Source organism: Pollicipes pollicipes, unplaced genomic scaffold (assembly GCF_011947565.3).
Source record: "Pollicipes pollicipes isolate AB1234 unplaced genomic scaffold, Ppol_2.1 Scaffold_1600;HRSCAF=1878_pilon_pilon_pilon, whole genome shotgun sequence".
Classification (NCBI taxonomy): domain Eukaryota; kingdom Metazoa; phylum Arthropoda; class Thecostraca; order Pollicipedomorpha; family Pollicipedidae; genus Pollicipes; species Pollicipes pollicipes.
In genome coordinates this window covers 17,074,698-17,087,901 of record NW_023595962.1, presented here as the reverse complement: position 1 = coordinate 17,087,901, position 13,204 = coordinate 17,074,698, and the positions used below count along the sequence as shown (strand labels likewise).

The 13,204-nt window shown below is 51.0% G+C and overlaps 1 protein-coding gene across 1 annotated transcript in view; it reads left to right on the top strand.

The window, feature by feature from the left end:
• Window positions 1-12,580, top strand: part of LOC119089752 (dipeptidyl peptidase 1-like) — a 22,865-nt gene extending 10,285 nt beyond the window's left edge. Inside the window, 12 exon segments of the mRNA XM_037212564.1 lie at window positions 5,069-5,092; window positions 5,510-5,663; window positions 6,956-7,053; window positions 7,347-7,538; window positions 8,138-8,264; window positions 9,568-9,727; window positions 10,166-10,352; window positions 10,934-11,048; window positions 11,248-11,348; window positions 11,350-11,409; window positions 11,730-11,839; window positions 12,169-12,580. Coding sequence (XP_037068459.1) covers window positions 5,510-5,663; window positions 6,956-7,053; window positions 7,347-7,538; window positions 8,138-8,264; window positions 9,568-9,727; window positions 10,166-10,352; window positions 10,934-11,048; window positions 11,248-11,348; window positions 11,350-11,409; window positions 11,730-11,839; window positions 12,169-12,238 — 1,374 coding nt within the window. The 5' untranslated portion in view covers window positions 5,069-5,092 and the 3' untranslated portion in view covers window positions 12,239-12,580.
• The last annotated feature ends 624 nt before the right edge of the window (window positions 12,581-13,204 follow it).

Here is a 13,204-nt window from a genome sequence, read left to right as displayed (position 1 = left end):
GCCGTGGTTTTCCGCGTGCCTAAACGAATGTTTGGGATGGTGTTTGTCATTATTATACCTTCTACACAAGGTTTGTTTCTGATAGTTTCTAACGCAATTTTAATAAGGGTACTTTTTAAAATTAATTGTGAATAACTCTTAATCAATATATGATTTCATCCTAAATTTAGAAGTACATTTTAGTGTGGCCTGGTCTACTTTCGTATCAATTTGTATTGTGTTGCTCTGATTTATGCGTGCAATCCAGAAACTTTGAATCGCGACGCATACGAGATGTTGTCTGTGCTTCTCCCTGGGCCGTCCAGAGACGCTGTTGTTTTGGGTGCGGTCTGGGGCCCGGTGCCTGAGCGCGTCAATTACCCGGTTTACATGCAGGGGCGGATCTAGCATGGAGTAGTTTTTTTGTGGGGGGGGAGGGGGGGGCAACCGTTCGTCGCCAGCTGACTGGTGTGGGATCCGAGGTCCAGTGCATGGTGCCTCCCGCGAGTACCCAGTAGGGACACCATTCAAAACAAAAAAGCAGCGAAATGCTTTTGAATCTTCAACGGAGTTAAAACAGACGGTAAGTAGACGAAACTTTTATGAAGTTCAGGGAATGTTTTTTGGAGGGGAGGCGAAACATACTCTCAGAAGTTTTTTTTTGGGGGGGGGGCATGGCCCCGTGGCCCCCATTGGCCACCGTGGCCCGCCAGATGACCTCGATAATCTAGACTAACCCTAACAAACGCGACAGCATGCGGTGAATCAGTGGGCGCAATCGCGGGCGACGCCCCACGCGACATTCATCCGTGCGCCACGCGCCGCAGAGCTGTCCTACAAACTATGATCACGCGCTGCAGAGCTGTCCCGTAAACTACGATCACGCGCTGATCATGCAACGCGTCTACTCGGCCTCGTGAACATCCAGATTGTGTGCGTCGCTCCAAGGGCGGGGTACGCCAAGGCTGTGGTATAAAAAGGGCCCTGCGTGGTCCACTGTTAGTTCCGAGCCTCAGACCCGAGCGCACGCTCAGAGCCCAGGTGCCGCCCGCACCGCAACCGGTGTGGCGCTATCACAATACAGCACTGCCAGAAAACCTTTTGTGAAGTTTTATGAAGAGTTTAACTTCTTATGCGTGCTACAATGCGACGTTGAACCTTTCGCCGAGGTGTGTTTATGTGGGCGAAACCGGCTTTACGTCGGATTAACGGTTGATAGTTCGATCCCGCTCATTTCGAATCGAGCAGCGGATTATGGGCGAAAACTGCGCCTTTGGGCGAATTGAAAAAATATTGGTACTCTGCGTATGGATGGCGAATGTCAAGAGCCATGGTGGGCGCAAGACGGCTTTGAAGGCGAGGAGGGAGATGGACTCCGTTGGAAAACGATCTGTACGGGACTCATGCTTTATGGCCACAGCATAAGCCATAGCACTTAAAACACAAAATCTGCATAGTCAGCACTGCCAAATCTGTCCCATACGTAGTGTTACATGAAAATTTTACTAGTGGGCCTGAGACATGTGAACATTGTGCATTGCAGGGAGCACGAACACAGAAATTTGCACAAAACAGAAAAAGCTCATTTACAGATATTCCAACATATATTTGTGCTAGAAAGTTTGTTCGATCATGGGTATTTGATCAAGAATGGCAAAGAAGTGAACTGATAAAACTGTAAGCCGCTTCATGGCAATGTCAGAACACATAAATTTGCACAAAACAGGACAAGCTGATTTACAGACATTCCAGCATATATTCTGCTAGAAACCGTTTCTTTGATCACAGGTGTTCAATCAAGAATGACAACGAAGTGACCTGGTAAATATAACTATAAGCCGCTTCATGGCAATGACAAAGATGACGTTAAAGAACCATGTGTTAGACCATGACAATAGCTCCAAAAAGTGCAAGCAAGGCTACTGCTTCCCATTCTGCAATGAGCATCATGGCTTGCTGTCCTGACTGTCATTATTTAGGATGACATTTAAGATACACCAGGAGCCCGTGACACCTGAGAATATTTGCTGCCATGCAAGGGCTAGCAGGAAATCAGTATTTCTTGTATTGGCCAATGACACTCACAAACTAACCACACTCTGATCAGATGGGCCACCCAGCATCATGTCATCTGCTTTGTGCAGCCCTAGAAACACATTACCTACTCCCACACTAATGCACTTATGAGCAGCTTGCAACAGTGAGCTAAGCTACAGAAATGACTCATGAATGCTACACAGTTAGTGGCAAAAATTGTGCACTTATGTTATCTTTCCCCATCCAACGCATCATCGGTGCCTGAGGGCAGCATTGCCACCCAGACTTGGCATGGACTGGCAAGTCAGAACGCAGCTATTTGCTCTCTTGACATACCGGGGTTGAAATACTGCTTTTATATCCCTGCAGTCAACAGCATTGGGCTGATATGGACTGATTGCTAGGTGACAAAAACAGCTGTGTTTGCACAGTCCAAAGAGCATAACATGTGGACCAGCCGAGAGATGTGTCATGACAAAAACAATCTTAGCGCAAAACTCGTAACAAATTATTTATTACAACAACAGTTGAATTACCTACCTCATGGCTTGCAGACACCAATCACAAAAAAGTACCAAAGTAACATATCTACTCACCAGTACAAAAAAGGTAATGATATGCGCCACAGACATGTTCTCTGTGCGGCATGCGCCTTTGGGTTAGGTGTTACTCAATTTATGCACTTTCTTCCACGCGAAATAAACAAACCTGGATTTGGCTGAGTACTGATGACAGCTTTCTCATCCAGTGTTCACATTTGCGTTCTTGATGCTTTGAAACTGTCATTGGACAATTCTGGTCCTATCATCAAAAATAGTTCACATTCCGAGCTGACTGCAATGATCTACGATCTATATTTGTTGATCCTTTGTACCACGCAGAAAATATTGGGTTACCTATCTCACGCACATTAAAATGACAAGCAACCAACCACCTAGTTGCATTAAAAGCAAATATTTCAGGCCCTGCTTCCCTGCCAGTTGGTCTACCAGTGTGATGTATCTTCATATTTCCTTCAGCAACCAGCCGCCAATATTGAGCACATCCCGCCAGCCAATAGGTTGTCAGCCAAATGTTGAATTCATAGGACGAACGTCCTGCAAAATCAATCCTGGGGCCTTTATGTATTCACTTAATGAAAGAAGCTATTGGTATTCTCTGCAAGAATTGTTGAACAGCTGAATTACCGACCTCATGGCTTGCAGAGACACCCATCACAAAAATGCACCAAGGTAACATATTTACTCACCAGTACAAAATCAGACGATGACATGCACCACAGACATCTTCTCCGTGCAGCATGCGCCATTGTGTTAGGTGTTACTTAATTTATGCACTGTTTTCTTCCACATGAAATACACAAACCTGTATTTAGCAGACTACTAATGACAATTATTTTCATCCCGTGTTCACATTTGCTTTCTTGATGTTTTGAAACTATCATTGGGCAATTTTGGTCCTATCATTAAAACTAGTCCACATTCTGAGCTGACTGTAATGATCGATATTTTGTATCCTTCATGTCATGCAGGAATTTTTAAGTTACCTTCCTCACGCAAATTAAACTGACAAGCAACTAGCATCCTAATTGGAGGAACGTCTGCAAAACAATCCTGGGGCCTTAATGAAAGAAACTTAGAGGCATTCTCTGCGAGAATTTCGAGAGCAATCCAAAAATTAAAGCGAGAACAAGTCAAAGCTATACAAAATGACCGTGTTACCTCCACATGGTTTTTGGAAGCATGGGGCCTGCCCCAGATGTAAATTAATCTAACCTTGAGACGGAAAGATAACACCAAACACTGCTGACGCCTGCTGTTTGCATAGATCAAGCGCCTAACAAGGTTAAATTACGTGAGCATTTCTGTGCTGCTAGCCGCCAAGGGCCCTCAATAGTTAGAGTACTTTAAGCAGCACGGTGTCAACTTCACCTTCTTTCCCTTTTCTTATCAATCTTGGACTTGGATCGTCTTGAGCAATAGCTAAAACCCGTGGAAAGGCGGCAACGCCAAACAGAGCTGAAATGGCCTGGAACGGAGCTGCATGCGTCAGGCAGTTTTTCTTCTTTTTTTGTCTGGACAGCTGACCACCAATAATTCGAACGAAATCCCTTCCTGAACGGATGATCCTCTCACGCGAAGGGATATCCGCCGGCGCACGATTCGAATCAGCGGTACGGTGCGCGAGTGTATACGTGGGCCGAATAGTTCGGATCGAGGACGGATCCCGGCTCAATTCGAATCACATCTGCCCATGTAAACAGGGAAAATGTCGTTTGACGGTAGGTGGATTAACCGTGTGCTGGTGAGCAGCAACGGACCTGGGAGCTGAGTGCATTGCAGGGAAAGATCGTGTGTGATAAAGTAGAGAGATTCGGCTGTAACCCGGAAGCAGTATCGCTCGTCTAGTCGTGACTGTGGCACGTCATGCTGTCAAATTTTCAGGAACAGCTTGCCTTAATCTGACGTCGATCACAGAGAACAATGTTTTTACAGTTTTTCCAGTGCATATTTGTGGAGAACAAAGTGTCTTGGGACTAAAACCATTGAGAAACACCTAAGCTTCAGACACTGCGCTCTACATTCATACGCGGCCTTGATATGTCGCTAGTCTGAAAGATGAAACGGTTTGTCAAAAACAACGGAAAGTGGTGAGGGACGTCACCATGACACGCCAGCATGCATGAACAGCATGGAACAGCCCTGTCGTACAAAAACATGACTTGGCAGCGCGCTGCTACGGGGGGGGGGGATGAATGATCCCTGGTGTTCGTTGTTGATTTGGTTGTTGATTGGAGTCGCTTAAAACTGTTGAAGCCAGTTATGTAACATCCGCCGGCATCTCGTCCGCGGTGCGGTGTTTTTCCTGCCGCAAACCACGGGCTTGTGGTAAGCGGCATCGAGCAAGCCGGCTTCCCCAGGTCTAGGCCGGTGTGGGGCTGGTGTCGCGCTAATGTCACTACCCAGTCGGCAGGTCACAGCAAGCCCCGGGCTGACCTTACTACCCAGCCTTTCGATTGGGATTACCCCACACAACCCGATTTGTCCACCAGCACCCGGGAGTGCGGATACTCGGAGTGAGTACCCGTGGTCAACAAAAGAAATGACCTGATTGGTACCGTCCTCCGACCCGTCTGCCGCCCCGCTGTCGCCCCCGCTGTTGCTCCCGCTGCGCACAGCAGACCATACATCAGATCACATCCTTGCTATGCCTGAGGTTAGCAAGGTCTCTCAAAGTAAAAGTGGTGTCCGTGCAATGATGCCAACCAGTTAACAGATATCACGGCGCGTCACTGTCCATGCATTAGCCGATCATGAAAGGATTATGACCTGCGTTCGTTTGGCGGTGACCCGATTGACCCGGTGACCCGACTGCTGCGGAATCACACGGTTACTATGGCCAGCCGGGTCCAAAATATAGAACGGATTCAATTTTGAAAACTAGCCCGTTAGAATAGTGTCATGGTGACGACATCGACGTTCGTCGTTTGCAGATGTTGCTGATTGTGCTGGTGACGGGGCTGGCGCTGGTGACGCCGTCTCTGGCCGACACGCCAGCCAACTGCAGCTTCGAGGACATCCGCGGCAGCTGGACCTTCTACGAGGGCCTGCCCATGGGCGACAGTGCCATTCACTGCCCGACTCATAGTAAGTGTTCAGCTGCCTTGCGTGTCTGGTACTATTGGCGCCATGTGACAAGGGCGGTCGGCGCTCCTTGAAGTTCAAATCATCATTTTTATCGCATATGTATCCTAGTGCCAAACACCTCCCGTCTCACAGCCGTACTTTGTGTGATTCAACTCAACGCCTGCAACTTCGCATGAAACGACATGCAATGATCGAAGAGCAGCATGGTATACAGGCTTACGCAAGCGCGGACAGGTCTGCACTTCATGACGGGTGGCAAACGATGCAGTAATCCCATTTGCCATGAGATGGTCCCACTCTGCTTTTCGTACGCTCAGGTTATTTGCTGGCCAAAGACCGCACTGCGCTCGATGCTCTGACCCGCTTACCGTGTATCACGTGCTCGCTGCTTGCCGCCACCTTACTACGACGGGAGTGCAGTTTTTTGGACACAACATCCAGAGTCGCACGTTATGTCACTTTTTAGGGGACTGTTCGCATGCTGTCGAGGTTGGTAATGTTTCAGTTTCTTAGTGCTGTAGATTTCTCAGTAATCTTTTCATCACAATGCCAGGCCTGATCATCAAGGTTTTTATAGGGTGACTTGATTGATACACTTGCTTGATTTGCGGTCATGCATAAGATGATAGTTATGGGTGCTGCATAACCTGCAGCAGTCGATGCGCCCAAAAACCGCAAATCATCATCATCATCTTTGGGGTCTATATGCTTGTTGCGGTACTGTGGCATGTTTCACGGAATACGAAACATTTCATAGCTCATGACTGATCGCATTTAAAGCCGTCCTCCGAAAAAGGTGGTCAAAACCGACCCCAGCATCAACGAACTTTGTGATGAGAGATGGCTACGGGTTTGTCATCAACGTGCATATTTTTGTCGCAAGGCGCTTGGAGGCGAAATAGGAGCAAAATATGTGAAAATCAAGCAGGCTGGTCATTATAAAATGTTGTTAATGTGTGTGTGGGTCTCTGGCGATGTCTTTCGATTATTAAAATATTATTTTCTATCCTGTGTGAATGACAAATGAGTATGTTATGTCCACTGTAGTGAAAAACCCGCAACACAACTGGCGAGAAGTCTTAGCGCTCACATGCTCGCGAGCAAAGGCGTATCATCTTGTTTGTGAACGCCGAGGCTGACTTGACCACGTTGGCCAATAATGTAGGAAGTTTATGTGATTCTGAGCAAGGACGTGTCGAGCAACATCAGTAGACTCTGCTTCAGTTCGTGACCTTTAGGATGCCAAATAAGCTGCCACCGGTTCACCGTCTGTTTACCACTTGCTCCGCTAGACGCCTTTGATAAAAAGTTCACCGTGCTCCTGGAGTATCCCGACTCAGCCGAGGACCAGTACGGCAACGTGGGCACCTGGACTATCATCTACAACCAGGTGACGGCCAGCCCTTTCTTTACAGCCTCGCAAAAGGCATGCTGACGCATGGGTAATGCGGAAGAGCTGACACTCTGGGGCGTGTTCTGTAACTGCTCGTTCTGCTTTCAGAGCAGTTTTGGGCGAATTGCCAGCGGGAGACCTTGAGCTCTTCCCATCTTCGATCACAACGGTTTTCCTGCTTGGACAATTGGGCATTTTCTTTAGGTACAAACCAGCTTTACTAATCAGATTTTGCGACCCATCTCTCTCTGAGACAACTGTTCACACACCCTTCTGACGCCCCGTTCCAGGGTTTCGAGGTGCGCCTGATGGGCCGCGTTTACTTCGCCTTCAGCGACTATAATAAGAACGGCGACGGCAGCGTGGACAGTCTCTGCCATCGGACCAAGACGGGCTGGTCGCACGACTTCATGACCCACAACTGGGCCTGCTTCCGCGGCCAGAAGCTGATGCAAGTCGAGCCGGCGCCTGCCTCGCACCAGGTGCGTCCGCCGTGGCACGGATCAGGACTCGGTCACGGGGCGGGGTCAAGGGTCACCGCCGGCGAGGGCGGTGGTGCCCTTGTCACGACGTGGTGAAAAGCCGTTGAAGGGCTGGTCACATATGACTAGGGGTCTCGCATGCTCGCAATTTGGTTTCGCATGGTGTAAACAAAAGTCCTGGGATGTGTTTCATGCACGCTCATAATGGTCGGCTGAAAGGATATCGGAGGAAATGTGTTGAACTGCCTGCACTTTGGGGGTGTCGGGCTCAGCGGACAGTCTTGCCCAAGTGGTCGTACGGCTGAATATATAGCTGCTAACGTGGGGGACTATGAATTCGGTACAGGCGGCGGATCAGTCGTGGACACCGCTGAAACTGCACGTGCGTGTAAGTCTTACAGGAACATTTATGAGGCTTCCAAGCAGGAAGTATTGGGTGTCTGTCCAAGAGACGTTGCCTTGCTGCCATTCTAACGTCTCTTGGAAAAAAAACTTGTTGCCAATATGCACCCTCCCTTGACAACCAACACCTACCAGATGTAAATGTCCATCCCTCGTTTTTCGCTCGCATTGCGTAACAATGGTCTCCTGTTGTGCAGATGGTACGCGAGGCAAGTGACACCGTGATGCACAGGAACAGCCAGGACCGAGTCGACTTCATTAACATCGGCGACTTCGGCTGGACAGCAGCTGCCTATCCCGAACACGAGCAGTTCACGCGCTTAGGTGAAGAGCTGTGCCAATCTGGTTCGATCCGGTTCGAGGTCTTATCTGGGTCAGGCCGTCTGTACCCACCAATAGCATGGCCTTTCGAAATGCATCGCAAACCTCGCCGGTACAATTTGAGACGTTGGCGATTTAGCACAGAACGTTTCTGACGTTCTGTGCTAAATCGCTAAATGTAAAACTGACCGACCACATGAGCCATTATCCTGGCTTCGTCCTCCAGCTGGGCTGTCAGCCCTTGTTCGGTGGGACTGTCTCGTGCACCGAGCAGCAGGCGGGCCAGCGGAGCGTGCGGCCTCTGGCGTGACGCGGCGTCTAATCCGCGGCGTCTCGCGTACCCCCTTCCCGGTGGGGGTGGTGGTGGGCCGCCACGTGCCGCCACAGGATTGCCCTAATCATTCGGGCTGATCAGCCGCAACAGAGCCCGCTCTGGCCGACTTGTGGGCAAAGTGAAAGGTGTAAGCAATGCGCAGGGTATAAGCTGCAGAATTTTCATTCGGGGCCGGGTAGCGATCTACTCCGTTTTGTGTGTGAGTGTAGTGGAGCCAACTCTTCAACACGGCCGCAGAGCGGTTACGTTTATCAACGCATGGAGTTGCCAGGATCTAAGTTTCTTTCATGTGATTAGAAGATCGACGGTCGCTCTGTAGCCTTTCCGACAAGGAAGAGATACACAAGGACATTGGATGTACGTAACAAACGGCATAACTGTACTGATATCCGATGAAATGGAAACAGGTTATTGTGTGTGTTGAGCAAGAACGATCACGTATTGTGGGGTGGACACTGAACCTGCGCATCTTAAGGTTCCTACCCCTTCATTTTCAAACTCCTTATGTGCATCGCTGCGTGCTTAGCAAACATGCAGCTTGCCGAGAGCTTGCTTGGTTAGTGACCCTCTTTAAAGATTGAACACTACTGTAAACCCGGACATTCGCTGGACAGTCATGACATTCTGGACACGACTCGGGACGGGGACCGATTCTGACACTGCGTTTCTTTCGACCACTTTATTTTTGTAGAAATTGGTCACTTTTCAAACACAAGGTCTCCACAATCACTCGTACTTCACCGGGTAGCACTCGAACACGGTTCATTCTTTCGATGGCACCTTTTCTTTCATGGATACGTTTCTTGAATGCGTTTGGGTCACTGGGACGCCCATTGATCCAAGTCGTTAGACGTCGTCAACTCAGCTATCGTCTAAGTCATTTCCCACTTGGATCACTTTCGCTGGCAGCTGTTGCAGCAGGAGGCAGGCGCCTGTTTCCGAGGCACTGACCGGTGGCTGCTCGCCCGGCAGACATGCAGCGCCGCTCCGGTGGCCATCTGTCGCGTGTGTACGGCGTGACCCGGCTCCGCTCCTCACCCTCGCGGCTCCTGGAGCGCGCGCTCCGCGAGCGGCTGCCGCGCGCCTGGGACTGGCGCGACGTCCGCGGCGTCAACTACGTCTCCCCCATCAGGTGCGAAAACGACGAGCCAGCGCAGAGCTTGGACGGGTTCATGGAGACTAGTTGTCACGGTTTCCATGGTTACTATGCTGTCATTGGCACGTCGCTGCCGATGAAACATGGTCCGGACATTGGTGATATTCTTCAATAGCATCTTTTGTCTTATCGGTGAAGTTGCTGGTGCTGAAGCTTTTATCTGAGGCACAATGAGTATGCTTGTAACTTGTTGCTTTTCTACAGAGTTCCTTGAAACCGTGTGATGCCGCCTATGAAGCAATCGATATACCCGTTACCCATCTTCTCGGTTTTAGCCACCGGCGCTCGCGTAATATCTTGCTGTCAGCAGATGTCAAGCGTAGCGCGTGCCATCTGCCCTGGCAAGACTCTCCTCTTCCCCTGGTCCCGGCAGGCCATGGCCGTTGCTGATGGATCCCGTGCCCCCTTTCGCAGGAACCAGGGAACGTGCGGCTCGTGCTACGCGTTCGCCTCGATGGCGGCGCTGGAGTCACGCGTGCGCATCCTCACCAACAACACCATGCAGCCTGTGTTCTCACCGCAAGACATCGTCAGCTGCAGCCAGTACAGCCAGGGCTGCGCCGGCGGCTTCCCCTACCTGATCGCCGGGAAGTACGGCATGGTCAGTGTCAAGCGAACATATACCTAGGATCCGGTCAGTCCGTGATCTTACGTAGGGTGTGGTCAGCGGGTACCGCGCAGCTCGCCAAGACATGCTCCGCGTCTGCTATCGTCAGTAAACTCTGCCCTGAAGGGCATGGTCAGAAAGGGATTTACTGTGTGGCATTGTCAGTGCCCTCTCCTCCATTCCGTGCCTAGTGAGCGACAGCTCGTTGGGCGGAGAGTGATCAATTCAGATCAAACCGCTTGGTGTAAGTGCTGTGCTCTGTGCGGCACCGTATGAGGTCTGCTCTATCACTTATCAACCTGGTCTTCTTCTACTCTCTGACGAAGAGCTGCGTTGCATCCGACACTCCATCAGGCCCCCTGCTGTTGGTGCAGTCCCCAGCGAGAGCGTGACGAGTAAGACGCCGGCCGAGCCGTGGTGGCTTGTGGCACAGACCGCTTGCCTGCTCTGGCCGCCTATCAAGGGTAGAGGAGGGAGCAGTGATCCCTGCTAACGCCAGTGGCTGCAGCAAGCTCGGCTGGCGGCTGTTCAGCCCGCCTGTTTGATGCTCTTTCCGGACGATCTCCTCCTGGCAGGACTACGGCATCGTCATGGAGTCGTGTAACCCGTACAAGGGCACAGACACCAAGCAGTGCACCACCGACCCCGGCTGCCACCGTATCTTCACCTACGCGTTCCGCTACGTCGGCGGTGAGATGGGGTCTGGGAGAGAAGGAAGTACCACACCCGCCGGGTCACGTTCATCGGAGGAGTTTTCAAACGACACCGGATCGGGTATTTCTAGTCTTTCGTCAGTCGGACGGCAGTCTTTCGGCTGCCACATCTAGCTGAAGATGATGCTCGCTCTCTTGGCGTGCTGGTAGACTGACGGTTGTCCTGGACCCGGTAGGGTTCTTCGGCGGCTGCAGTGAGCTGGAGATGATGCGCACGCTGGTGGAGAAGGGCCCACTTCCGGTGGGATTCGAGGTTTATCCAGACTTCATGGACTACTCAGGGCGGCATCTATCACCACGTCGTGAGGACCAGAAAGTTCGGCTTCGATCCCCTGGAGGTAGACTTGTGTTGCTTTCTGTTCAGGTTTCGAGTCAGTGTGTCGTTGCCTTGCCTGTGTCGTGACATGGTGTCAGTGGTTGACGCGTCGCATGACGCCCGTAGGCGAAGTGCTTCATTCGCCAATTCTCTCACTTCACGCCAGATGACGGAGCCAGCGACGTTTGTTCTTTATCTTTAAATTGACCTTCGGTGGCTTCTGGCGCGGGCAAGGCTGAGTTCAAAGATGTCCTGTCGCGCGCCTAAAACCTGATGTCCACCCGACAAAAGTGACCAATCACATCGCCTAACGCACCCTGCTGAATCGTTTCACCTTGCCAGCTGACCAATCACGCCGTCCTGCTCGTGGGGTATGGAGAGGAGGACGGCAAAAAGTACTGGATTGTCAAGAACTCCTGGGGAGAAGGGTGGGGTGAGAAGGGCTTCTTCAGGTACGATGAACCGGCCGGGAATATACTCCGCGTTCAGCGAATGGGTCCGATGAGTAGTCAGTCTTGCTTGTGAAGGTTTCCGTTGTAGCTTATCAAAAGTTTCAGTGCCCGATTTTCGTTTCATCACTGAGCATTTCCAGTTTTGATTTATATGGTGTTTTTCTAGTAACATGTTCTTATGTAACCGTGTGAGCTGTTATACCTCAGGCTGTGCTTCCTTTTATGTTGTACTGCTGTTACCTGAAACTGTAGCCACTCAAGGTGCCAACAGTGGCATCCAGCGGCGACCCGCCAACCTTCAGTACCGTGACTATCCACCGTATTCGCAGGATCGAGCGCGGCAACGACATGTGCGGTTTCGAGAGCATGGCTGTCGATGTTGACGTCAGCCCGTATTGATGACGTCACCACTTCCTGATGGCGTCGGCACCTACCAACGAGGCCATCCCATCGACGGTGTATCTCTTCTGATGATGTCAGCATGCCCACCTACCATCAGCCCCTGCTGATATGCGGTGACATAGTAACCGAGTGACGCCGTTGAACGTGCCGGCGCCGGCTTCGCGGAGCGGAACGCTAAGGCCTGTGTGCGGTCGTGCCAGTCTGGCGATTGTAGGGTGCCTCTCAGAGTCGCAATGACTTCTGTTCGCCGGAGGATAGCCGCTGCGCTGAGTGTCTCCACGCGTTGCGATTCAGTTTTACGGACTAGGATGATTTGGTGAATATACGCACAGAAATACGTAACCTGTGTAAGAAAAAGCTGTCGTTTAATGGGCGCCCAGGAAACCCGCTATAGGATATGATCTTGGATGGTGACCGGGCAGGGGGAGGCGAGGTCTCGGATGGTGAACGGGCGGAAGGGGTGTGATCCCGGACGGTGACGAGCGGGAACAGGCGAGATCTCGCGTTGTGGACGTGCAGGAGGAGACGTGATTGCGGACGGTGACGGGCAGGGGGAGGCATGATCTCGGATGGTGAACGGGCAGGGGGGGGGGGGGAGGCGTGATCTCGGATGGTGAACGGGCAGGAGGAGGCGTGATGTAATTTCCATTTCTGGTCAAGTTCAAAACGCTAAAACTGTCACCTGTGGCCCTGTCAGCTAACGTGGCCACATCATACGATGCTGGCACCTTTAAGAGCGATTGTATGTTTTTTTTCACGAAAAGCAGGCATTCCGGCGTGTTACACAGCAAATGCGGTAAGCTTTCGCAATGACGTCAAAACCGGATGACGAAGAGTGTGCGGTAAGAGTGCGCCTTAGGCAGACTGCAGGTGCTTCTGAGAACACTGCTAGGGTTGGGACGTTGGAGGCCGGGCAGATTTCATGTGCTGCTATTATATTGTTGTTAATAAGCTGTTCGTATT